The sequence below is a fragment of the Ips typographus genome, linkage group LG7, assembly GCF_016097725.1.
Source record: "Ips typographus isolate SLU linkage group LG7, UJ_Ityp_2.0, whole genome shotgun sequence".
NCBI classification, from domain to species: domain Eukaryota; kingdom Metazoa; phylum Arthropoda; class Insecta; order Coleoptera; family Curculionidae; genus Ips; species Ips typographus.
The window spans coordinates 5,165,238-5,189,657 of NC_138428.1; the positions used below are offsets into that span (position 1 = coordinate 5,165,238).

Sequence of the window (24,420 nt, forward strand, 5' to 3'; positions counted from 1 at the left end):
ACAATTTTCAAGTAAAATTTAATATTAGTGGCACACATACACAACATGTGTCTGTATAATACACAAACAAATATTATCATAAAAAGGGTGTAGAACTAATATAGGAATAAATGCTGCTGGGTATACTGAGTCAAAACATAATAGCGCCTCTGTAGACGAAAAACACAAACTTAGTTGGAGTCCACCTCAATTTTCACCAATTCCACCAAATCCACCTCCTCCACCAGGTACTTGTCAGGAAAATGGCAAGTTGTGACGTGCTCGTGCCACGATTGCTTCGAACTAAACGTGGAATTGCATACGTCACAACAAAATGGCGTACCTAACGACCAAAACATCGTTTAAACACCATCTTGTGGTCTTGTCCGGTACTTACCCGGTTGCCTGGCTTGTTGTTCGCACACCCTACGTTTCTGGTGGTATTCCAAGCCGGTGATACCGCGAAAAACTTTATTGCACTTGTCGCATTTTAGGGATACCTCCGATTTTAGTTCTGTAATCAAAAAGTGTGGTTAAGCGGTCGAGTGGGTGGTAAAGGGTGTTTACCAGATGGTGGTTTGATCTGCTCGCACACCTTTTTTTTAACGTGGTATTCCAAGCCGGTCGGTCCGGTAAATACTTTGTTGCACTTGTTACATTGCAAGATTTTCGGTTCTGGTTTAACTAAAACGCATAAAAACCAATTAGAAGTTGGATTCTACTTTAAACTGGGGTGTAACAAAGTACTAATTTACAATGTTGCCAGGTCTATTGTTTTTGTGGTTTTTCTAGCGTTTTCCTGTTTTTATTTTGTTATTCAATCTACTGTTTTCAGTTCAAACTTTGACACCGCTTTTCTCCCTGACTGTACAAAATTTCGTAGTTTTTTTTATGTTATTGAATAGGAAATTTAATAAGGATTCCGAAAATGTGCTTAAAACAGTTTTTTTCTTATTTCAAGTGGGTTTTAGCAGCGATTTTGTCATTGACTGTCTTTTGAAACTGTGTTTATGTCAGTTCAAACTTTGACACCGCTTTTCTCCCTGACTGTACCCAATCTCGTAGTTTTTTTTTATGTTATTGGATAGGAAATTTAATAAGGATTCCGAAAATGTGCTTAAAACTGTCATTTTCTCACCCCAAGTGGGTTTTACAGGCAATTTTGTCCTTGACTGTCCCTTCAAACTGTGTTTTTGTCAGTTCAAACTTTGACACCGCTTTTCTCCCTTACTGTACCAAAATTTCATAGTTTTTTTTATGTTATTGAATAGGAAATTTAATAAGAATTCCGAAAATGTGCTTAGAACTGTCATTTTCTCACTCCAACTGGGTTTTACAAGTGATTTTGTCCCTGACTGTCTTTTCAAACCGTGTTTGAAGTCAAAATTTGACAGTTCAGACTTTGACACCGTTTTTCTACCTGACTGTACCAAATTTTGTAGTGTTTTTTCAGGTTATTGAATAGGAAATCTAACGAGGATTCCAAAAATGTGCTTAAAACAAATTGTCATTCTCTGTGGGTCACGTGACTGCCTAAATTATCCTCTAAAACCAAATTTGTCTAGAATCTGCAAGAAATAGAGTTTAACACAATTAACGAAACGAGACGTGTTTCTTAGATTTATGACAGTTATTTTAACAATTATCACGTGACCGTTTATCTAAATAGTGTACTAAAACCACGTGTTAATTGTCACTAACGTCAAACTGTGCTAAAAGGTGGAAAAATCAGGATTTAGAAAAGTTTTCTTGTAGTATTTGATATAAAACGTGTTTCTGAGATTTATAACAGATATTTTGACTATTATTGTCACGTGACTGCCTAGCTAAATTATCTTCTAAAGCCACGTGATATCTGTCAAATGTAAAATAGGTAAAGCTAGTTTTTCTTATGTAAATTGTTTGTTTGTTTTTTGACCGATTAATCTACTGCTATTAAATATTTTGACTTGGCAACACTGCTGATTTATATAAATTCAAAATGGCGTTTTTTTTTTTTAAGATGGCGCCACTTACCCGTTTTAGGTTTGAGACAAACTGCATGATCCAAATGATACTTCAACGAGTGTACCGTTTTAAAACTAGTATTGCACAGATGACACTCGTTGGTTTGTTCTAAAGGGTCTGAAAATAACATTTAAACAAATGACCGTGATGTAACAGTGGTACCTCACCTTTGGGTTCCTTGGGTTTGGGCTCTCTGGTGCACACGTTGTTCTTCAAATGGTACGTCAATGAAATCATGGCGGAGAAAGCTTTATCGCAAATCGGACATCGCACGTCTTTTGAAGGCGTGGCCTCTGCGAAAATGCGCGTCATTTTGACAGCTGCAAGATGGCGGCGCCGACTTACCTTTTTTCGGTTTCGTGCACACGTTATGGCTGAGATGGTACAACATGGAGGCGCGTTGTTTGAAGGTGGCTTTGCACGTGGTGCACTCTAGCTTCTCGCCTTCCCCCATTTTGGCGGTTAACGATGGGTGGAACTCGTGGGCGGCGGCCACCTGGGTGCAAACCTGCTTCTTTTGATGGTAGTTCAACCCAGTGACGGTGGAGAAGATTTTATGACACTGGGGACACTTGTGGATTTTACCTTCCTCTGTTTGGACCAAAAAAATAGTTTATAATGTAATTTTGACAGAAAACAAAATGGCGGTTATTGTATTTATACCTCAATGGAAAGCTTATTTCATTGGCTATCCAAAGACGTATCAAAGTATTGCAGATAACAGAGTTTAAATGAGTTGGTACACAAAAAGTTTGTAGTGCAACTTTGACGCCCTCTAGCAACCAAACAGTAACACTAACCTACTAACTTGTGCACGTCTATGGAAAGCTCATTTCATCAGCTATCCATGGACGTATAAAACTAAGTACAAAATATGTTGAGTGAAAAAGTTATTTGAGGTTAAAGGAGTTGGTGTAAATTGACCGTTTTCTTCTAATTTGCGATAACTAACCTCGAGTGTGCTGACAGACCAGGTTCCTCATGTGGTACTGGTACCCGGTGACAGTGTTGAAAGCTTTATTGCACTTGTTGCACTTGTAGTGCCTGGTTGGTTCTGTAACATTACAATATCTCAAAAACGGAACTCTGATAAGTCATATTCTAACTAAAAGTACCTTTTCGTGTTTTCGTGCACTTTTCGTTCTTCTCGTGGTACCTTAACGTCTCGAGGTTCTTGAATCCCTTATTGCACCTGGAGCAAAAGAACGACAAAGCATCTCCGAAGCTAAAATTGGTCGAAGAAGGCACATCCTCCACCACCGTCAAATCGAGCATTTCACTCAAATTCGGATAGATGTCGTCATCAGAGTAGTACTGGTCTGTACCAGGTGGTTTTCTGAATGCCATAGGGTTGACAACCTTCTGATGACCTAGAAAAAAGAGTGGGGGGAGGGGTGTTAGTTTTGTGACGTCACTTTTTTTCAGGTTAGGTTAGGTTAGCAGAAAAAACACCCAAAATCGTTGAAAAGTGCTTTATTGGAGTGTGAGGAATTCGTGTTTGAGTAACAGGTGGCGTTTGAGGTTGCCAGGCTGGTAGCAACGGTAATTGCATAAATGACAAGCGTTTTGAGGTTCTTTACCGCATTCAAGCTTCTGGTGCGTTCTTAAAGTACTGCGGTAACGGTAACTTTTACCGCACCCCATACACGGGAACCCTACAAAACGGTACCGTTTAAGAAAGCGCCTCAAAGCCGGTCCTGGAGGAGTTCAAACATCCAAACTGCCAGTTAGTGATTAAACAGTGTATTTGCTATAAAACCGCTTTTTCTGGACACCCTGTTGGTGCACCCCTTTAGGTGGATGGTCAGATTGGATTTTTGATGGAACCGTTTACCGCACACGTGACATTTAAACTGCGGCACTTTACCGCACTCGTACCGTAAATGTCTGCTTAAAGTGCATTTGTTTTTGTAGGTTCTAGGACATCTAGAGCATCTGTGAAACGGTTCTAAAAAGTGAGTTTATCAAAAAAAAAATTGAAAATGCTGCATTAAATCATATTCCTTTGCAACCAAAATAAAATTCTTATGGCAAATTGTATTAATTAGTTGATTGATCGGAAGCAATTTTCGACCTTATTTCCAACTTTTCGTATTAACTTTTATACGTCAATGGATAGCCGATGAAACGGGCTTTCCAAAAATATTACAACATAGTTTGATAGGTTGAATGGTTGGGCCTCTAGAGGGCGTCAAAGCTCACTTAAACATATTTAGTGAGTGCGAGTCAAAATTTTGACAGTTGAGCTGTAATTTGACAGTTAGAAAAAAACTAGGGTTAGGAGTTGAACATTTATTGAATCAATTGGTATTGACGTTCCATTGGATTGAAATGTTCAGGGTGTTTGGCGCGTACGTGAAGTTTGGCATCGTAGCTTCTCTTGTAGGTGATGCTACAGAAGCAACATTGATATCTTCTGTCCTTGTTGCAATCGTACTGCATATGGAACCATAAACTGTTGCGGTTCTTGTACGTTTTGCCGCAACGTTCGCAGGGTTGCCGATGCCCTACAATAACTGTCACAAATTACCTTTCAGTCACAACGACACAGAGAGAGAGAGGCACAATCAAATAATTTGGCGTTAGACAGAGAAACGAATAGTTTTCAATTTTTTATTAGTCAATCACGGTTGATGATTGGCATTGTACACATGTCGACGTAGGCTGTGCTTGTGACGAAACTGGGCACCGCATTGGGTGCAATGGTACTGTGGTTCCACGTCACATTCAAATTCGGCGTGACGTTTCAGATTGTATTTGTGTTTGTACGATCTGTTGCACTTGAAGCAAAACCATCGACCTGTAAAGTGATCAAGTTTGTTCAGAATGTTCCAAGATAGATGAGGGTTCCAAATCACTTGGGTTCTCTTCACTGTTAGCCCAAAACATTTTTCGTAGATTAACCTTACATTCCTAGCTATCTTCCCTAGAAAAATACCGTTTTTCAGTAGTTTAGAATGTGAGTTATTTCAATTTTGACGTATGCCGCCGACTTTCTAGCTTAATCAAACCTTGATTGGACGTTTCGTGCCACTACAACCTTGGTTGCTGTCCGATCAACTTGATTTTTTTGTCTATACGAACCTGACATTCTCACCTACCTACCCTTACAAAAATCACCTCTGTAAGTAGTTTAGAATGTGAGTTATTTCAATTTTGCCGTACGCGGACAATAATATTCTAATCTGAACAACAGTGGTGTCTTTGGTGTTATTACGGCCCTGTTTTACGTCCGATTTATGATTTTTTTTTCTGGACACATACATTACATTCTTACCTACCTACCCTTACAAAAATCACCCCTGTAAGTAGTTTAGAATGTGAGTTATTTCAATTTTGCGGTACGCGGACAATAATATTCTAATCTGAACAACAGTTGTGTCTTTGGTGCTATTACAGCCCTGTTTTACGTCCGATTTATGGTTTTTTTTTTCTGGACACATACATTACATTCTCACCTACCTACCCTTACAACAATCACCTCTGTAAGTAGTTTAGAATGTGAGTTATTACAATTTTGCCGTACGCGGACAATAATATTCTAATCTGAACAATAGTTGTGTCGTCTTTGGTGCTATTACGGCCCTGTTTTACGTCCGATTTATGATTTTTTTTTCTGGACACATACATTACATTCTTACCTACCTACCCTTACAAAAATCACCTCTGTAAGTAGTTTAGAATGTGAGTTATTTCAATTTTGCCGTACGCGGACAATAATATTCTAATCTGAACAACAGTGGTGTCTTTGGTGTTATTACGGCCCTGTTTTACGTCCGATTTATGATTTTTTTTTCTGGACACATACATTACATTCTTACCTACCTACCCTTACAAAAATCACCCCTGTAAGTAGTTTAGAATGTGAGTTATTTCAATTTTGCGGTACGCGGACAATAATATTCTAATCTGAACAACAGTTGTGTCTTTGGTGCTATTACAGCCCTGTTTTACGTCCGATTTATGGTTTTTTTTTTCTGGACACATACATTACATTCTCACCTACCTACCCTTACAACAATCACCTCTGTAAGTAGTTTAGAATGTGAGTTATTACAATTTTGCCGTACGCGGACAATAATATTCTAATCTGAACAATAGTTGTGTCGTCTTTGGTGCTATTACGGCCCTGTTTTACGTCCGATTTATGATTTTTTTTTCTGGCCACATACATTACATTCTTACCTACCTACCCTTACAAAAATCACCCCTGTAAGTAGTTTAGAATGTGAGTTATTTCAATTTTGCGGTACGCGGACAATAATATTCTAATCTGAACAACAGTTGTGTCTTTGGTGCTATTACAGCCCTGTTTTACGTCCGATTTATGGTTTTTTTTTTTCTGGACACATACATTACATTCTTACCTACCTACCCTTACAAAAATCACCCCTGTAAGTAGTTTAGAATGTGAGTTATTTCAATTTTGCGGTACGCGGACAATAATATTCTAATCTGAACAACAGTTGTGTCTTTGGTGCTATTACAGCCCTGTTTTACGTCCGATTTATGTTTTTTTTTTTCTGGACACATACATTACATTCTCACCTACCTACCCTTACAACAATCACCTCTGTAAGTAGTTTAGAATGTGAGTTATTTCAATTTTGTCGTACGCGGACAATAATATTCTAATCTAAACAACAGTTGTGTCTTTGGTGCTATTACGGCCCTGTTTTACGTCCGATTTTTCGATTTTTTTTTCTGGACACATACATTACATTCTTACCTACCTACCCTTACAAAAATCACCCCTGTAAGTAGTTTAGAATGTGAGTTGTTACAATTTTGCCGTACGCGGACAATAATATTCTAATCTGAACAACAGTTGTGTCTTTGGTGCTATTACGGCCCTGTTTTACGTCCGATTTATGATTTTTTTTTTCTGGACACATTCATTACATTCTAACCAACTTTTCCTGCAAAAATCACCAGTCTAAGTGGTTTAGAATGTGAGTTATGGCATTTTTGGCCTTTGCGGACAGTTATTGGTCTTATTCAAAAAATTGTTGGATAATTAGTGTTATTACAGGACTATTTGAGGTCTGATTAAGTTGATTTGTTTTGTACATGTATCTTACATTCTAAACTGTTTTTCCTGAAGAAATCACTATTCTATGTGGTTTAGAATGTGCGTTATGGCAAAGTTTGACTATTTGGACTACCACTGCCATGTTTTTAGTCAGATTAATCTGATTTTTTGAGATCTCTCTTACCGTTTTTGAGTTTTTGGTGTTTTTTTTCTTTTTCGACTAAATTAAGGGTGTCACTCAGCTAGTTTGAGAGATATCAAAAAACCGATCACATTAGCGTGTTCCCCGGAAAATTTCAGCATAAAATGACGGTAAGACGTCCGCTCTACGGTGACAAATACACAACCTCAAAATTGAGGTAACTTGGTTATTTTTTGAAAAAACCACCTCAAGCGACACATCATTTAGGAGTAGTTTTTTCCAGGGAACTCATTGGAGCAGTTGGATTTGGTGTATTTGCAAAACTGACCGAGTTATGAGGGTTTTTAGGAGAACAGAAAACAAAAACAGCAAAAACTACCCCAGACCGATTTAATGTTACTCTATGACGGCATTGGTCACCCCGTGTATGGCCGCCATATGTCTTTTGGTGTTTTCCTTCCTGTTGCTTTTGTACGGGCAGTACTCGAACATGCACGAGTACCACCTGACTTTGCCGCAAGTGCGTCGTAGATGGCGCTCCATGGACGAGAATTGCACGTACTTTTTGCCACACTTGGGACATACGTGTTTACCTAAAATTTTGAGGTTAGAACATTGTTTTTGAGGTTTGGAGGAGGATTGTAAAAAAAAAACAAAATTGACAGATTGTTCAGTTTATTTGTAGGGGAAATTGCTGACGTCAATGATGACGTCATGGACTCGATGCATGTGGTTCCTCAAATCGGTTCGGTAGTAGTAACTGTTCAGGCAGTACCCGCACCGGAACCGTTTCTCTTTTTGACATTCGATTGACATGTGACGTTTCAGATTCTTGATTAGCGTGTAGGATTTATGACAGCTGGGACATTGGTACCTCACCGTGGACGGTACTAAAACAACCACACCCGATGACACACGTTTCGACGTTTCGGGCGTCATCAAATCCCAACCCAAAAAAAAAAAAAAAAACTGGTCAAAATATCAGTTTAATGAATTCACAGTTCCTTGAAGTAAATTGCATCGTTGATCACGTGATGCTTCTTCATCAAGTGGGTTTTCATGTGGTACCTTCGTTTGGAGATGTAGCCACACTGTAAGCACTGAAAATTGGCTTTTCGACCGCACTCGTACCTTTGGTGGTACTTTAGTGAAGCGGTACTGCTGTACGACTTGGGGCAGGAAGTGCAGGACAGCCAACCTAACAAAAATTCAAAAATTAAAAAAATTGACAATTACAGAAAAATTCTAAAAACTAAAAAAAAATTAGTGGTTATTTTTAGTGTTTAATGACGACAAAATCTTTAATATAACTAAAAAATTTGACAAGATTTGACAAAAAATTTCAAAAAAAGAAGAAAAAAAAAATCAGGGGCGTACAGGTTAGTCAGTCAAATTTTGAAAATTCATAACTCAAAATTTTGACAAGGTAGAGACACGTTTCAAAAAAGGTTTTGTAGGAAAATATTGTGGCATTGAGAGAAGAAATATATCAGGAGCGTACAGGTTAATCCAGGGACGTAGCACCAAAAAATGTCACTTTGTGTCTAATGACCATCAAACTCAGTAAAAGCACAATCAAACTTTGAAAATTTAAAACTCAAAATTGTGACAAGATAGAGACACGTTTCAAAAAAGGTTTTGTAGGAAATTATAGTGACTTTGAGAGAAAAAAAAATACTAGTGAGTACAAGATAATCCAGGACCGTAGCAGCAGAAAATGTCACTTTGTGTGCAATCACCACCAAACACAGTGACAGCACAATGTAACTTTGAAAATTCATAACTCAAAATTTTGACAAGATAGAGACACGTTTCAAAAAAGGTTTTGTAGGAAAATATTGTGACTTTAAGAGGAAAAAAATGACTGGTCCGTACAAGACAATCCAGGACCGTAACAACAAAAAATGTCAGTTTGTGTCTGATGACCACCAAACTCATTAAAAGCACAATCAAACTTTGAAAATTTACAACTCAAAATTTTGACAAGATAGAGACACGTTTCAAAAAAGCTTTTGTAGGAAAATATTGTGACTTTAAGAGGAAAGAAATGACTGGTCCGTACAAGACAATCCAGGACCGTAACAACAAAAAATGTCAGTTTGTGTCTGATGACCACCAAATTCAGTAAAAGCACAATCAAATTTTGCAAATTTAAAACTCTAAATTTTGACAAGATAGAGACACGCTTCAAAAAAGGTTTTGTAGGAAAATATTATGGCATTGAGAGAAGAAATATATCAGGAGCGTATAGGTTAATCCAGGGACGTAGCACCAGAAAATGTCACTTTGTGTCTAATGACCATCAAACTCAGTAAAAGCACAATCAAACTTTGAAAATTTATAACTCAAAATTTTGACAAGATAAAGACACGTTTCAAAAAAGGTTTTGTAGGAAAATATTGTGACTTTAAGAGGAAAAAAATGACTGGTCCGTACAAGACAATCCAGGACCGTAGCAGCAAAAAATGTCAGTTTGTGTCTAATGACCATCAAACTCAGTAAAAGCACAATCAAACTTTGAAAATTTATAACTCAAAATTTTGACAAGATAAAGACACGTTTCAAAAAAGGTTTTGTAGGAAAATATTGTGACTTTAAGAGGAAAAAAATGACTGGTCCGTACAAGACAATCCAGGACCGTAGCAGCAAAAAATGTCAGTTTGTGTCTAATGACCATCAAACTCAGTAAAAGCACAATCAAACTTTGAAAATTTATAACTCAAAATTTTGACAAGATAAAGACACGTTTCAAAAAAGGTTTTGTAGGAAAATATTGTGACTTTAAGAGGAAAAAAATGACTGGTCCGTACAAGACAATCCAGGACCGTAGCAGCAAAAAATGTCAGTTTGTGTCCGATAACCACCAAACACAGTAATAGCACAATCAAACTTTGAACATTTAAAACTCAAAATTTTGACAAGATAGAGACACGTTTCAAAAAAGGTTTTGTAGGAAATTATATTGACTTTGAAAGAAAAAAAATACTAGTGAGTACAAGATAATCCAGGACCGTAGCAGCAGAAAATGTCACTTTGTGTCCAATCACCACCAAACACAGTGACAGCACTATGTAACTGAAAATTCATAACTCAAAATTTTGACAAGGTAGAGACACGTTTGAGTGTATTTTAATGAAAATAACCAGTGGCGTGTCAATTTAATAAAAGAAAAAAACATGGAGGAACTGTTTATTGACAATACAATGGCACTCAACCTAACCTAACTTAACCTAAAAAGAATGGGTGGCCATATGTCTAACCAGAATGTACTTGTAAGTGAATCGTTTGTCGCACACTTTGCACGCAAACGCCGGCTCCTTGTCGCACTCAAACCTCATGTGCCTCCTCAAATTGTTGAGGTTTTTGTAGCTGGAGATGCACTTACGACAACCGTAACGTCCGTTCTCTGTGATTCGATAGTCTTGATAGAACGTTCCAGAACGATCTAGAATTGTTTGGAGTTAAATTTTTGAGGGATTTTCTTTCACTATTACTACGGGAGTGGGGAAGGTACTACACACACAAGTCACTAGGTCTTAGGTCTTGGCGAAAAATTGGACGAGTCGTTGTTTGGTCTTGCGCGAATAGTACCAGTTGGCGTACTCCTCCATTGACTCCGGATGGAGTTTGCGCACGTGCAACATTACGTTATACTTTTGTTTTGTACTGTACGAACAGTACCAGCACTGATTCTCCTTCTCTCTCCCGCACTCGTACTTTAAGTGACGTTTTAGAGAGTGATGGGTGCGGTATTTTCGAGAACATTTAGAACAGCGCAACACTAGAAAAAAATCAACCAATCAACAAACACTTTAAAGGAAGGGCAGGGAGGGGGTAACCCAATACAGCAAAACCACTAATAATAAGAAAAATATTTATTTCGTGACAATTTGGTGACGATTTTTCAAATGTGCTTTGAGGTTTTCCCGTCTGCGCGTTTTGAACGCGCACAAGTGACACGCAAACGACTTTTCCTTGCCGCATTCAAAAGTCACGTGATTGTACAGGGAGGAGTAGTGTCTGTACGTTTTGAGGCACTTGACGCACTGATGTCGACGGTTAGTGTCTAAAATACCACAACACACCCTGTATAAACATGAATGAAAAATGGAAAAAAGTAGAAATAGTTTAAAACCGTGTGCGGCACTGAATTCCTTGGGAAAAACTACCCTTAAATGACGTGCCGCTTCATTGTTTTATCTTGAGTAAATTTTTGAGGTCTTCTAAAAAATTGCACTAACCTAACCTAACCTACTCGATAAATCAGTAAAACATGTTTACTAACAAGTTAGCTTAAGTTAAACTCAAAACCTCCCCTGATCCAAACCCGAATTTGACAGTTTCAAGGTTTTGGACAACGCTGCAATTGACAACTAAATGTCATCTGTCAAAATTCCACTCGTAAAGCTATACAATACGTTTGGTACTGTTTATACTGATTTTACTGGATTTCAAGACTGTTTTTTGGTTTTACTTTATGGAGAGGATTTTGACGGTTGTCATTATATAAAAATTGTCTAAAATTAATCAGAAACACTTAATCAAATGTCATAAATGTCAAAAATGTACTGATAAAGGTATAAAATGCATTCAACCAAAGTCAAACTAATACTAATATTAACTTTGAAAATTTATAACTCAAAATTTTGACAAGATAGAGACACGTTTCAAAAAAGGTTTTGTAGGAAAATATTGTGGCTTTAAGAGAAAAAATATATCAGGACAGAACAGGTTAATCCAGGGACGTAGCAACAGAGAATGTCAGTTTGTGTCCAATGACCATCAAACTCAGTAAAAGCACAATCAAACTTTGAAAAATTACAACTCAAAATTTTGACAAGATAGAGACACGTTTCAAAAAAGGTTTTGCAGGAAATTATAGTGACTTTGAGAGAAAAAAAATGACTAGTGAGTACAAGGTACTCCAGGACAGTAGCAGCAGAAAATGTCACTTTGTGTCCAATCACCACCAAACACAGTGACAGCACAATGTAACTTTGAAAATTCATAACTCAAAATTTTGACAAGATAGAGACACGTTTCAAAAAAGGTTTTGTAGTAAAATATTGTGGCTTTGAGAGAAAAAAAAATATCTGGAGCGTACAGGTTAATCTAGGGACGTAGCAGCAGAAAATGTCACTTTGTGTCTAATGACCACCAAACTCAGTAAAAGCACAATCAAACTTTGAAAATTTATAACTCAAAATTTTGACAAGATAGAGACAAGTTTCAAAAAAGGTTCTGTAGGAAAATATTGTGGCTTTGAGAGAAAAAAAATATCAGGAGCGTACAGGTTAATCCAGGGACGTAGCAGCAGAAAATGTCACTTTGTGTCTAATGACCATCAAACTCAGTAAAAGCACAATCAAATTTTGAAAACTTAAAACTCAAAATTTTGACAAGATAGAGACACGTTTCAAAAAAGGTTTTGTAGTAAAATATTGTGGCTTTGAGAGAAAAAAAAAATATCTGGAGCGTACAGGTTAATCCAGGGACGTAGCAGCAGAAAATGTCACTTTGTGTCTAATGACCACCAAACTCAGTAAAAGCACAATCAAACTTTGAAAATTTATAACTCAAAATTTTGACAAGATAGAGACAAGTTTCAAAAAAGGTTCTGTAGGAAAATATTGTGGCTTTGAGAGAAAAAAAAAATCTGGAGCGTACAGGTTAATCCAGGGACGTAGCAGCAGAAAATGTCACTTTGTGTCTAATGACCATCAAACTCAGTAAAAGCACAATCAAACTTTGAAAACTTAAAACTCAAAATTTTGACAAGATAGAGACACGTTTCAAAAAAGGTTTTGTAGGAAAATATTGTGGCTTTGAGAGAAAAAATATATCTGGAGCGTACAGGTTAATCCAGGGACGTAGCAGCAGAAAATGTCACTTTGTGTCTAATGACCACCAAACTCAGTAAAAGCACAATCAAACTTTGAAAATTTATAACTCAAAATTTTGACAAGATAGAGACAAGTTTCAAAAAAGGTTTTGTAGGAAAATATTGTTGCTTTAAGAGGAAAGAAATATCAGGAGCGTACAGGTTAATCCAGGGACGTAGCAGCAGAAAATGTCACTTTGTGTCCGAAAACCACCAAACACAGTGACAGCACAATGTAACTTTGAAAATTTAAAACTCAAAATTGTGACAAGATAGAAACACGTTTCAAAAAAGGTTTTGTAGGAAAATATTGTTACTTTAAGAGGAAAGAAATGACTGGTCCGTACAAGACAATCCAGGACCGTAACAACAAAAAATGTCAGTTTGTGTCTGATGACTACCAAACTCAGTAAAAAGACAATCAAACTTTGAAAATTTATAACTCAAAATTTTGACAAGATAGAGATAAGTTTCAATAAAGGTTTTGTAGGAAAATATTGTGGCTTTGAGAGAAAAAAAAAATCAGTAGCGTACAGGTTAATCCAGGGACGTAGCAGCAGAAAATGTCACTTTGTGTCTAATGACCACCAAACTCAGTAAAAGCACAATCAAATCTTGAAAATTTATAACTCAAAATTTTGACAAGATAGAGACACGTTTCAAAAAAGGTTTTGTAGGAAAATATTGTGGCTTTGAGAGAAAAAAAAAATCAGTAGCGTACAGGTTAATCCAGGGACGTAGCAGCAGAAAATGTCACTTTGTGTCTAATGACCACCAAACTCAGTGAAAGCACAATCAAACTTTGAAAATTTATAACTCAAAATTTTGACAAGATAGAGACACGTTTCAAAAAAGGTTTTGTAGGAAAATATTGTTACTTTAAGAGGAAAAAAATGACTGGTCCGTATAAGACAATCCAGGAACGTAGCAGCAGAAAATTCCACCCATAAAGCTACAAAATACGTTTAGTACTGTTTTTAATGGATTTCAAGACTGTTTCGTGGTTTTACAGCTTTATGGAGAGGATTTTGACGGTTGTCATATTTAAAAATAGACTAAAATTAAATCAAAAACACTCAACCAAATGTCATAAATGTCAAAAATTTACTGATAAAGGTATAAAATGCATACAACCAAAGTCAAACTGATTTTGTTATTGTTCAAGTATGTTTCGTTGTTTTGTACCTCCATAGGATTAGATTTGACAGTTTCCAAGTTTAGGACAGATCTGTAACTGACAAAATGTCATTTCTGTCAAAATTCCACTCATAAAACTATAAAATACGTTTGGTACTTTTTATACTGATTTTACTGGATAAACCAGTATCAACGCCATATTGAAAAATGTCACACAGAAAGCTTATTTTTTGAGGTTTTTGAGAGAAATTAAAATTTTGAGTTTAGTCGATTTTGAGAAAAACAAATCAATTGGAACAAAGTAGCCTGAAATGAGGTGCCACTCATTGGGTCTCAGTTGATAAATACAAAAGTTACTCAAAATTTTTGAGGTAAATAAAACTAGAAAAATTAACAACAACTTTATTTGACCCTCACCCTCAAAACTGTATGGCACTATTCTCGATGATAACATTATGTAAACGAACCAAATGCGCCCTCAAAGTAAATTGATAGCGAGTCCTGAAGGAGCACATGTGACAAGCAAATCTGGGAGGTTTCTGGCACTCGTACTTTTTGTGTCTGGTGAGGGAAACCAGGTTCATGTATTTCTTACCGCACTCGTTACATTCGTACGTTTTTTGGTCGGAAGATTTGAGGGTAAACTCCAAATTGAGTGGCCCCGTTGGAGGGTTATTGTTGCTGTCTACAAGTTGAAAGTTTGGGATAAAAATTTTTGAGTTTGAGGGTTTGAAAGCACACAAAGCTCATGAGTAAAAGTAAAAATTTTTACTACTCAAAAAATCAGTCTGTTATTTGTCAAAGTGTAATTGCACGTGTCGTTTGAGGTTATCCCTCCTGTGAGACCTGTGAGGACAGTAAGGGCATTGTAGCCTCTTTTCGCTCCCGCACTCTTTTTTATGTCTGCACAAACTTTCTGGGTTCTTGTAGCTTTTTCCGCAAGCGCAATAGTATCGTCGACCTAAAAATCATCAACTTGAAGTATCTCAAAATTTTTTTTAAATCCTCAAAAAAAAAACTCAAAATCTAGTCAATCATTTTATTTTTTATCAATTCCAATGAATCCAAATCCCATTTGTGCACCAAAAGCATGTGTCTGCGCATATTGTCGCGCCGATGACAGCGATAGTTGCACGCAGCACAAACTAGTCTCTTCTCTTTCCCACACTCACGTCTATGTCGACTAAGACCGTCTGAATTTTTGTATCTCCTACCGCACTCACACCCGTACGGTTTACCTGGAAGAACCTCAACTCAGTCACTCAGTACAACTATTTTGAGTACACTCAGAAAAAAAAAATTTTGAGGCACTCACAATTCTAACGAAATAAATTTGCTAGTCAAAACCTTACAACCTCAAAAAGTTTAGCAACCTTAAAAATTCCAGTCGTTTATTACCTTAATGTTCCTTACAATTAGTACCTACTCAAAAATTTTGTGAGGGTTAAAAAAATAATTAAATTATTTTTAAAAAAAATAGTGCAAAATAAACTTAATAAGTTAATAAAAGTGAAAATTTAGAGTCTGCCTGAAATAATTTTTGAGACAACTCAAAAATTCAAATTGAGGCAATTAAAACTAAATCAATCGGAAACTTCTGAAATGTTGTGTTTCGATCTCATGTGCTTCCTCAAATCCCATTTCCTCCCAAACTCCACGTTGCAGTACTGACACCGTATTTTCATCTTTTTACAGTCCTGGTACTTGTGGGTTCTTAGAGTGTTTTTACTTTTGTAGCTTTTGCCGCACAGGTCACACTTGTGCTTGAAACCTGAAAAGTAACGGAATTTTAGCGGTTTGAGGGGTTTTTGAGGTTTAGTTGCGATTAGAAAAACGCAATTTTAGCTAAAATTGTATTTAGTGGAACCGTGAACGGTTCTGATGTGACGTTGCAGGTTAGATTTTTGATGGGAACGATAAGGGCAGACGTGGCAACGTTGCAGTTTTTCCTTTTGACATTCTAATTTTTGGTGTCTGCCTAACGTTCCTTTTGAGTGAAACACCCTGTTGCATGTAGGACAGTACAGTAAACCACCTAAAAAATTTTTGAGTTTTTTTTTTTTGAGGGACCTTAAAATTGTGGATGTAACATTACACCGCAATCATGGCAATAACACTAAAAAAATACTTACCTTTGTACAATAACTCAAAAACTCCTACTTCACTCAAAATTTTAGAAACAAAAAAAAATCACTCAAAAAATTTTTTTAATGGTGACTACATTTGTGTGGCTAAATGAAATCCAGTAAGGTGAATCCTCAAAAACATCGATTCGGTAAACTTGTAGCCGCACTCTTCGTAGGGACAGTAAAAAGTGGGAGGGTTGCCGCACCCCTTCATCCGGTGCACTCTACAGTTTTTGAGGTCTTTAAAGTTGCGCCCGCACTCGCATCTCACTCCTAAAACAAACGGACACCCTCAAAAAACAGAAAACACCTCAAAAACAACGGGGAGGAGTGGTGGGGTGACGTCGCATGATGTGCACTTTCAAGTTGCAACGCTGATGGAACTTTCGACCGCAAAAAATGCAGGCAAATTGCGGTTCCATGTGACACTCGAACCTCAAATGCCTCCTCAAATGATTGAGGCGGATGTAGGTTTTGCTGCACTGATGACAATTGAATGTCTCTACAAAACAAAAAAAATGTTGAGATAGAATTTTTTTTTTTTGAGGAGTAAAGTGGATGATTGAGGTTAGGTTAAGTTAGGAACACGTTTTATATCAAATACTGCAAGAAAACGTTTTTAAATCCTGATTTTTGCAACTTTTGTGCATGGTTCGACAGTTTTGACGTTAGTGACAGTTGTCACGTGATTTCAGAAGACTATTTAGCTAGACGGTCACGTGACAATTGACAAAATCACTATCATAAATCTCAGAAACACGTTTCATATCAAATACTGTAAGAAAATGTTTCTAAACTCTGATTTTGGTAACTTTAGAGCATGGTTTGACAGTTTTGACGTTAGTGACAGTCGTCACGTGATTGTAGAAGACTATTTAGCTAGACGGTCACGTGACATTTGGAAAAATACTGTCACAAATCTCAGAAACACGTTTTATACCAAATACTGCAAGAAAACGTTCCTAAACCCTGATTTTTGTAGCTTTTGAGTATGGTTTGACAGTTTTGACGTTAATGACAGGTGTCACGTGATTGTAGAACACTATTTAGTTAGACGGTCACGTGATAATTGTTAAAATAACTGCCATAACTCTCGGAGACATGTTTTATATCAAATACTGCAAGAAAACGTTTTTAAATCCTGATTTTTGCAACTTTAGAGCATGGTTTGACAGTTTTGACGTTAGTGACAGTTGTCACGTGATTGTAGAACACTATTTAGTTAGACGGTTACGTGACAATTGGCAAAATAACTGTCATAAATCTCAGAAACACGTTTCAAATCAAATACTACAAGAAAACGTTTCTAAACCCTGATTTTTGCAACTTTTGCGCATGGTTTGACAATTTTGACGTTAGTGACAGTTGTCACGTGGTTTCAAAAGACTATTTAGCTAGACGGTCACGTGATAATTGTCAAAATAACTGTCATAAATCTCAAAAACCGTTCCAAATCAAATACTTCAAGAAAACGTTTTTAAACTCTGATTTTTGCAACTTTTGAGCATGGTTTGACAGTTTTGACGTTAGTGGCAGTTGTCACGTGATTGTAGAACACTATTTAGCTAAACGGTCACGTGACAATTGGCAAAATAACTGTCACAAATCTCAAAAACAGGTTTCAAATCAAATACTGCAAGAAAAAGTTCCTAAACCTTGATTTTTGCAACTTTTGAGTATGGTTTGACAGTTTTGACGTTAGTGACAGTTGTCACGTGATTGTAGAAATGGTAGATTATATTCAACAAACAGGAGAAGAGCAACAAAAACGGTAGATATACCGTTCTAACGGTAAACCTGGCAACATTGGTTCAAAAAGCAATAACAAGTTTCAATGGTATATTTCAGCCTTCATCGTTTGTACAAGCTTTTGGTGTGCCTCGTCTGCGTCGATTTTGGAACCAAACCTGCACTTGCCTCTCTGTCAGTCCCAATACTTTGGCAATGCTCGATCTCTGTTCCACACTAATGTACTGGTTCCGGAGGTACTCCTTTTCGAGGAAACGAACCTGACTCGGTTGGTAGAGAGAGCGCACTTTCAAGTAGGCCAGACTACCTACAACCCAAGACTTTTAGTAAATCGGAGGCTAGGGGGGAGTGAGGGTGGTTGTGGGAGTGAAAGTCACGTGATACTCTACCAGCGAGTTTATTGGGGCATAAAAGTCTGACAAAACACTCCCAATTTGAGGCGACAGCTGGTCTGTTTCACGTGCGAATTGAGCATAAACTGATAGTGGAACCGTTTCGAACAAACTGGACACTCAAATTGAGGTTTCTTGTTGCACTCATATTTGAGGTGGCTTTTGAGGTGGTGCAGGTGTTTGTAGTTTTTCGGACAGTTGGGACATTGAAAACGAAAGTCCAAACCTGGAAAAAAAACCACACCCGGTTAGTTTCAAGGCTGAGAGTGTTTCCAGTAATGGTGTTTCTTCAGTGAGTACTTCCTCTTGCACACGTAGTCGCATTGAGGACAATTGTAGTTTTTGCCGCAATCCTGGTAGTAGTGGGCCTTCATCGTGTTGGGATTTTTGTACTCCTTGTGGCATTTAGGGCATTCGGTTGTGTTCAAATTTACTGCTGAAAAATGTCACTTTGACAGGTTGTTGTATCTCCTTTTCGACTAACATGAGGATGGGGAATCCATTTCTGAAGTCAAATTAACAGTAACTGTCACCCAGTTTGAGTAACTTGCTGTAAAAGTGACAACTGGATTAACCATCCCCAAATTAGTCAAAAACTACACTTTTTTCGTAACTCAAAATCAAACTACGTTCAACAACTAAATAATTTATTGAGGTTCTTTAGAGGGAACTGAAACCTCCATGGGACATCATCAAGTGTTGCCTCATTCGGAATTTGTACACAAACTTTTTGCCGCAAATCGGACAGTCGAATTGAGGTGGAATGCCGCACTCGTATTTGAGGTGCCTCCTCAAATTCGTCATTTGAGTGTAGGAGTTATGGCAACGTTTGCACGCATATCGTCCGTCCGAATTGAGAACGCATTTTTCGTCAATGTCTGAAAGGAAAATGACGTTAACCCCCCGTTAGAGGGTGGTTTTTGACTCGTTTTTACAACAAAAATAATGGAAGCGTGAGGAGGAAAAAAACCACCTCAAATGACTTACAATTTATTTATTTACTATAGAAAAAAGTAAGGTGTTTTATTACGACATTATGGTCTAAATCCGCTTGAATCCAAATCCAAAAAACTTGTAATTCCAAAACTTGTTGGCGAGATGTCATCTGTCAGACACTTGACTGACAGGACCGTACTGGCCCAAAGTGTCACTCCCTGGTTAAGCTAAATTGGCTGGGATGATTCTATAACGTGTTTTGTCCACAAAAACGATATTTTTCCTGGACACGTGATGGCGTCGCCCCAAATGGTAGATAATGTGCATTTTCCGTTTGCACCTCTTGTCGCACAAAATACACTGAAATCTGGCCTCGACACCACACTCGTAGGTCAAATGGTTGTACAGGGAGGCTCTGTGTTTGTAGCCGTGTCCGCAATTTGGACAGGTCACCACATAACCTAAAAATCACTTGTCAGTACAGGTTTTTAGTCAACAAAGGGGTGGGTGGAGTGAAACAAGCAGCAGAATCGTAACGGTGTTTATTTGAGGTTAGTCCAGTGTTTGTCGATGGATTCTGGCCAAATGTGACTGTAGATGGCTCTTTTGTTTCCCCGCGTAGCTACACCAGTGGCACTTAAATCGCGGAGCAACACCGCACTCGTAACGAACATGTTTGTCCAGGTTTTGTTTGTATTTGTAACGTTTACCGCATTGGTTAGGGCAGGCCGCCCAATCTGCTAACAAAACAACGTCTATTTAGTATTTCGGAAACACAAAATATGACCAAACAGTGTTCTGTCAAAATTAACTGTCAAAATTACCTCAAGAAGCGTTGACGTTTGTCACTAATTCAATGTTGCTTTAATACTCACTGTAAACCACCATTTACGCTTTATAGCTTCATGGAGTGTGTTTTCACAGTTATGATGTATAAGAGCTCACAGTTTTTGCCTCACCCTGTATGTTATTCTGTCCTTGAGAATATTTTCGATTATACCGGGGAAAAGGGGAGTTTGTGGGGGTTCTTTCGACTGGTTCAACATCCCCGAAACTCAAAAAATAACCGAAATATTGACATTTCAAATTTGACATTTCTAAATTTACACCAACAACCAAACGTGCATGACAACGAGTTGTTAGCTAATAACTCGGAAACGGTAAGAAATACGAAAAAAATTGATAAAACACAAAATGTTTAAAATCGTTGCCAGTATGGAGTTAGGTAACTTTGACAGCTCTTCAAGGCCACGAACATACGGGGGGTAGTCAAAAAGTACGCGAGCTCACGGTTTTTACCTCACCCTGTACTTGCTTTATCGCTGAGAGTTGTTTGAGTTATATCAGGGGAAAGGGGAGTTTTCGAGGATTTTTTTGAGTGGTTTTAACTTCTTTAAAATCGAAAAAATAACCGAGATATTGAGGTATTGACGTTTTTCCACTGTGAGCAAATTAAAAAAAGAGAAAATTTTTCGTTTATAACTCAGAAAATAGCAAAGAAACTAGAAAAATTACAAAAATAAAAAATTGTTTGGAATGAAATTTCCAATCCAAAAGAGGGAGGGAAAGAGGAGATTACGGGGATTTTTTTGAGTGGTTAAACCCCTCTGAAACCCAAAAAATAACCGAGATATTGACGTTTACAATTTGACTTACTAAAAACAAGTTAAAAAAAGAACAGTCTACACTTTTACAAACCATAACTCAAAAACTAGCAAAGATACAAAAAAATTACAGGAATTAAAAATTGTTTAGAATAAAATTTCCAATCCACACACGTAAACCAAACGGTTCAACAAGCTCCTGTATATACAGGGGGTGAACAGAAAGTAAAGTGGTTCAAGTTTTTAGGTCACCCTGTATGTATTTTTGAAGCAATCAAGTTTTGGATTGTACGACGAGAAAGAGGAGATGGCAAGGATTTTTTTAAGTGGTTTAGCCTTTCTGAAACCCAAAAAATAACCGAGATATTGACGCTTGAAATTTGACATTTTTGACTGAGAACAAATGAAATCAACAACAAACTAAATGTTTTGGGGTTATAACTTGAAAACTTGCAAAGATAGAAAAAAACTAAATAAGACAAAAAATTTAAGAAATAAAATTTCCAATCGACCTCACTAAACCTGACAGTTGAAAAAAATCACCTGGATACAGGGGGTGGGCAAAAAGTAAAATCATCCGAGTGGTTTAACCCACCTGAATTCTAAGTACACGTAATTTCTAAAAAAAAACAAGGGGCGTTCATAAATTAAAACCACAAATTCCAGTAAAAAAATACTTTTTTCTCTCTAAAAATAAAAAGTGTAATAAAGTAAAAAGAGGATCAAACGCGACACCTAGAGCTGACATAAAGCAGTCCGTGGACGTTTTCCAAGTGGGTTTTCAAGGTCGCTTTTTGGGTGACGCATTTGCCGCACACGTGACACTTGAATTGCGGCTTTTTGTTGCACTCGAACTTGATATGGCGCCACACCGACGTCCGATGCTTGTACTTTTTGTGACACGTGATGCACACGAACCACTCCTGGTTGCGCACGAAGAAATTGTCCAGACTCAGCTCTGAAACATGGCGGCAAACCCCCAGATGAAGCTTTCTCCCCCCCAAAATTTGAGGTTAGATCATGCAGAAGAGGTGCGAAAGAACCCTCAACCTTTTAGTAGCTTAAGTGGGAAAAGGAAAAAAATCACAAAATGTTTAAATACTTTTTTAAGAAATTTTATTGAAACTCATGTTGACTTGTAAAGTGTTTCTTTAAGTCATATTTTCGATAAGCCACGTGGGAACATAAATGACAGCGAAACGAGGGTAGTTTTCCACAACGACTTTTCAAATGGGCTTTGAGGGAATATTTGGTTTTGTAGCCTCGACCGCAATTGTTTGGGCACATTACCACTAAAACAAACTTTCTGTATACGTTCGTATTGGTTTTAAGTACCTAACCTGAAAATTTCAGTGCAAAAACAACATTTTTACACTTCTAACAGCAAAAATAATAAATTTTATTTAGTTAACAAACTGAGAAGCATTTTGACATGTGTTTGGCAAGACTCTGCTTGTAGTAGCTGGTTTTGCCGCACCGTGGACATTGAAATTGAGGCTGTTTGCCGCACTCCACCCTCAAATGTGTCCTCAAACTCCGTTTGTGCTTGTACGTTCTACTGCACTTAGTGCACCGGTGCAAATCTGCAATTAGACCAAACTATATTAATTCACTTACCCCTGTATGTAAGAAAAAGTATTTAAAAATCCAAAATGGCGTTCAACCGCCATTTTGACAAAAATTATATAAATTTACATTACTCAGTCACTACAATCACCTAACTGTGATCTGATCTTGAATTTGTCCAAACAAAATGGCGTCTTCAACCGCCATTTTGATTCACTTGCAGTGAAAACAGTTTTTTGATAAATAACTCAAAAAATACGAAAAAATCACACAAATCAAAAATTGTTCAAACTCTCAATTAAACTACGCAAATTTCATGACTCACACAATGTCGTTAATGTACGAGGGGTGGGCAAAAAGTGCTCACAGTTTTTGTCTCACTCTGTACACATTTTGCAACTGAGAGTATTTTTAATTACACCACAAGAAAGAGGAGATTGAGAGGGTTATTTTGAGTGGTTCAAACGTTCTGAGACCCTAAAAATAACTGAGTTATTGACGTTTGAAATTTTTTACATTTTTAAGTGTACACGAATCAAAAAAGTACCGTAAAAGCGTTTTTTGGAAATAACTCGAAAACCACTAAGTTTTCGAAAAAATTGTAGGAATAAAGAATTGTTTATAATTAGACATTTAATCAGAATACGTAAACTTCACACCTAACGAAGTTCGGAAATATACGGGAGCTGGGCAAAAAGTGTGTTGGTTACAGTTTTTGCTTCACTCTGTACACATTTTATTAGTGAGAGTATTTTTAATTACACCACAAGAAAGAGGGGATTGAGAGGGTTATTTTGAGTGGTTCAAACGTTCTGAGACCCTAAAAATAACCGAGTTATTGACGTTTGAAATTTGACGTTTCTAAATGAGACAAAAATCAACATAAATCTGAGTAAAGCGTTTTTAAAAAAAGTACACTAAAAGCGTTTTTTGGCAATAACTCGAAAACCACTAAATTTACGAAAAAATGGTAAGAATAAAGAATTGTTTAGAATTAGACATTTAATCAGAATACGCAAACTTCACACCTAACGAAGTTCGGAAATATACGGGAGCTGGGCAAAAAGTGTGTTGGTTACAGTTTTTGCTGCACTCTGTACACATTTTATTAGTGAGAGTATTTTTAATTACACCACAAGAAAGAGGGGATTGAGAGGGTTATTTTGAGTGGTTCAAACGTTCTGAGACCCTAAAAATAACCGAGTTATTGACGTTTGAAATTTGACGTTTCTAAATGAGACAAAAATCAACATAAGTCTGAGTAAAGCGTTTTTAAAAAAAGTACACTAAAAGCGTTTTTTGGCAATAACTCGAAAACCACTAAATTTACGAAAAAATGGTAAGAATAAAGAATTGTTTAGAATTAGACATTTAATCAGAATACGTAAACTTCACACCTAACGAAGTTCGGAAATATACGGGAGCTGGGCAAAAAGAGTGTTGGTTACAGTTTTTGCTTCACTCCGTACACATTTTATTAGTGAGAGTATTTTTAATTACACCACAAGAAAGAGGGGATTGAGAGGGTTATTTTAAGTGGTTCAAACGTTCTGAGACCCTAAAAATAACCGAGTTATTGACGTTTGAAATTTGACGTTTCTAAGTGAGACAAAAATCAACATAAGTCTGAGTAAAGCGTCTTTAAAAAAAGTACCGTTAAAGCGTTTTTCGGCAATAACTCGAAAACCACTAAATTTACGAAAAAAAGGTAAGAATAAAGAATTGTTTAGAATTAGGCATTTAATCAGAATACGTAAACTTCACATCTCACCAAAGTGGGAAATATACGGGGGCTGGACAAAAAGTGTGTGGGTTGCAGTTTTTGCTTCACTCTGTACACATTTTATTATTTTTTATGATTTTAATTAC

At 37.1% G+C, this 24,420-nt stretch overlaps 2 protein-coding genes and 2 long non-coding RNA genes across 6 annotated transcripts; all 4 read right to left on the minus strand.

The window, feature by feature from the left end:
• Nucleotide 1: 1 nt before the first annotated feature.
• Nucleotides 2-5,534, minus strand: LOC145732135 (uncharacterized). Its single transcript, XM_081984216.1, has 8 exons — nt 3,102-5,534; nt 2,939-3,040; nt 2,332-2,577; nt 2,154-2,279; nt 1,996-2,103; nt 547-663; nt 377-493; nt 2-322 (listed from the first exon to the last, which is right to left on the minus strand). Exons 1-8 carry the CDS (start codon nt 3,331-3,333, stop codon nt 171-173), a joined length of 1,200 nt encoding a protein of 399 aa, XP_081840342.1. The 5' UTR covers nt 3,334-5,534; the 3' UTR covers nt 2-170.
• A 2,022-nt stretch (nt 5,535-7,556) lies between these two features.
• LOC145731941 (zinc finger and BTB domain-containing protein 41-like) lies at nt 7,557-8,099 on the minus strand. The gene is made up of 2 exons (XM_081983934.1): nt 7,856-8,099; nt 7,557-7,753 (listed from the first exon to the last, which is right to left on the minus strand). Exons 1-2 carry the CDS (start codon nt 8,097-8,099, stop codon nt 7,557-7,559), a joined length of 441 nt encoding a protein of 146 aa, XP_081840060.1.
• Nucleotides 8,100-8,130: 31 nt separating this feature from the next.
• On the minus strand, nt 8,131-15,458 carry LOC145732199 (uncharacterized). Its single transcript, XR_014178960.1, has 2 exons — nt 14,596-15,458; nt 8,131-11,226 (listed from the first exon to the last, which is right to left on the minus strand). It is a non-coding gene; the product is annotated as an uncharacterized LOC145732199 (long non-coding RNA).
• Nucleotides 15,459-15,555: 97 nt separating this feature from the next.
• Nucleotides 15,556-23,749, minus strand: LOC145732200 (uncharacterized). 3 transcript variants are annotated; one of them, XR_014178964.1, is made up of 5 exons: nt 22,326-23,749; nt 20,257-22,277; nt 19,433-20,121; nt 18,443-19,323; nt 15,556-18,360 (listed from the first exon to the last, which is right to left on the minus strand). It is a non-coding gene; the product is annotated as an uncharacterized LOC145732200 (long non-coding RNA). The 3 variants fall into 3 exon arrangements; XR_014178963.1 differs by lacking the exon at nt 22,326-23,749 and having other exon boundaries at nt 20,206-20,347; XR_014178962.1 differs by lacking the exons at nt 20,257-22,277; nt 22,326-23,749 and having other exon boundaries at nt 19,433-20,199.
• Nucleotides 23,750-24,420: the final 671 nt, after the last annotated feature.

Bases quoted from the DNA above. Each gene is read 5' to 3' on its own strand.
- LOC145731941 (XM_081983934.1), bottom strand. From the start codon at position 8,099: ATGACGCCCGAAACGTCGAAACGTGTGTCATCGGGTGTGGTTGTTTTA. The intron at 7,754-7,855 runs GCAATTTCCCCT...TCAAAATTTTAG, and splicing joins TGACGTCATCATTGACGTCA to GTAAACACGTATGTCCCAAG.
- LOC145732135 (XM_081984216.1), bottom strand. From the start codon at position 3,333: ATGGCATTCAGAAAACCACCTGGTACAGACCAGTACTACTCTGATGAC. The intron at 2,280-2,331 runs GTAAGTCGGCGC...GCATTTTCGCAG, and splicing joins GTGCACGAAACCGAAAAAAG to AGGCCACGCCTTCAAAAGAC. The intron at 2,104-2,153 runs GTGAGGTACCAC...TGTTATTTTCAG, and splicing joins CAAACCCAAGGAACCCAAAG to ACCCTTTAGAACAAACCAAC.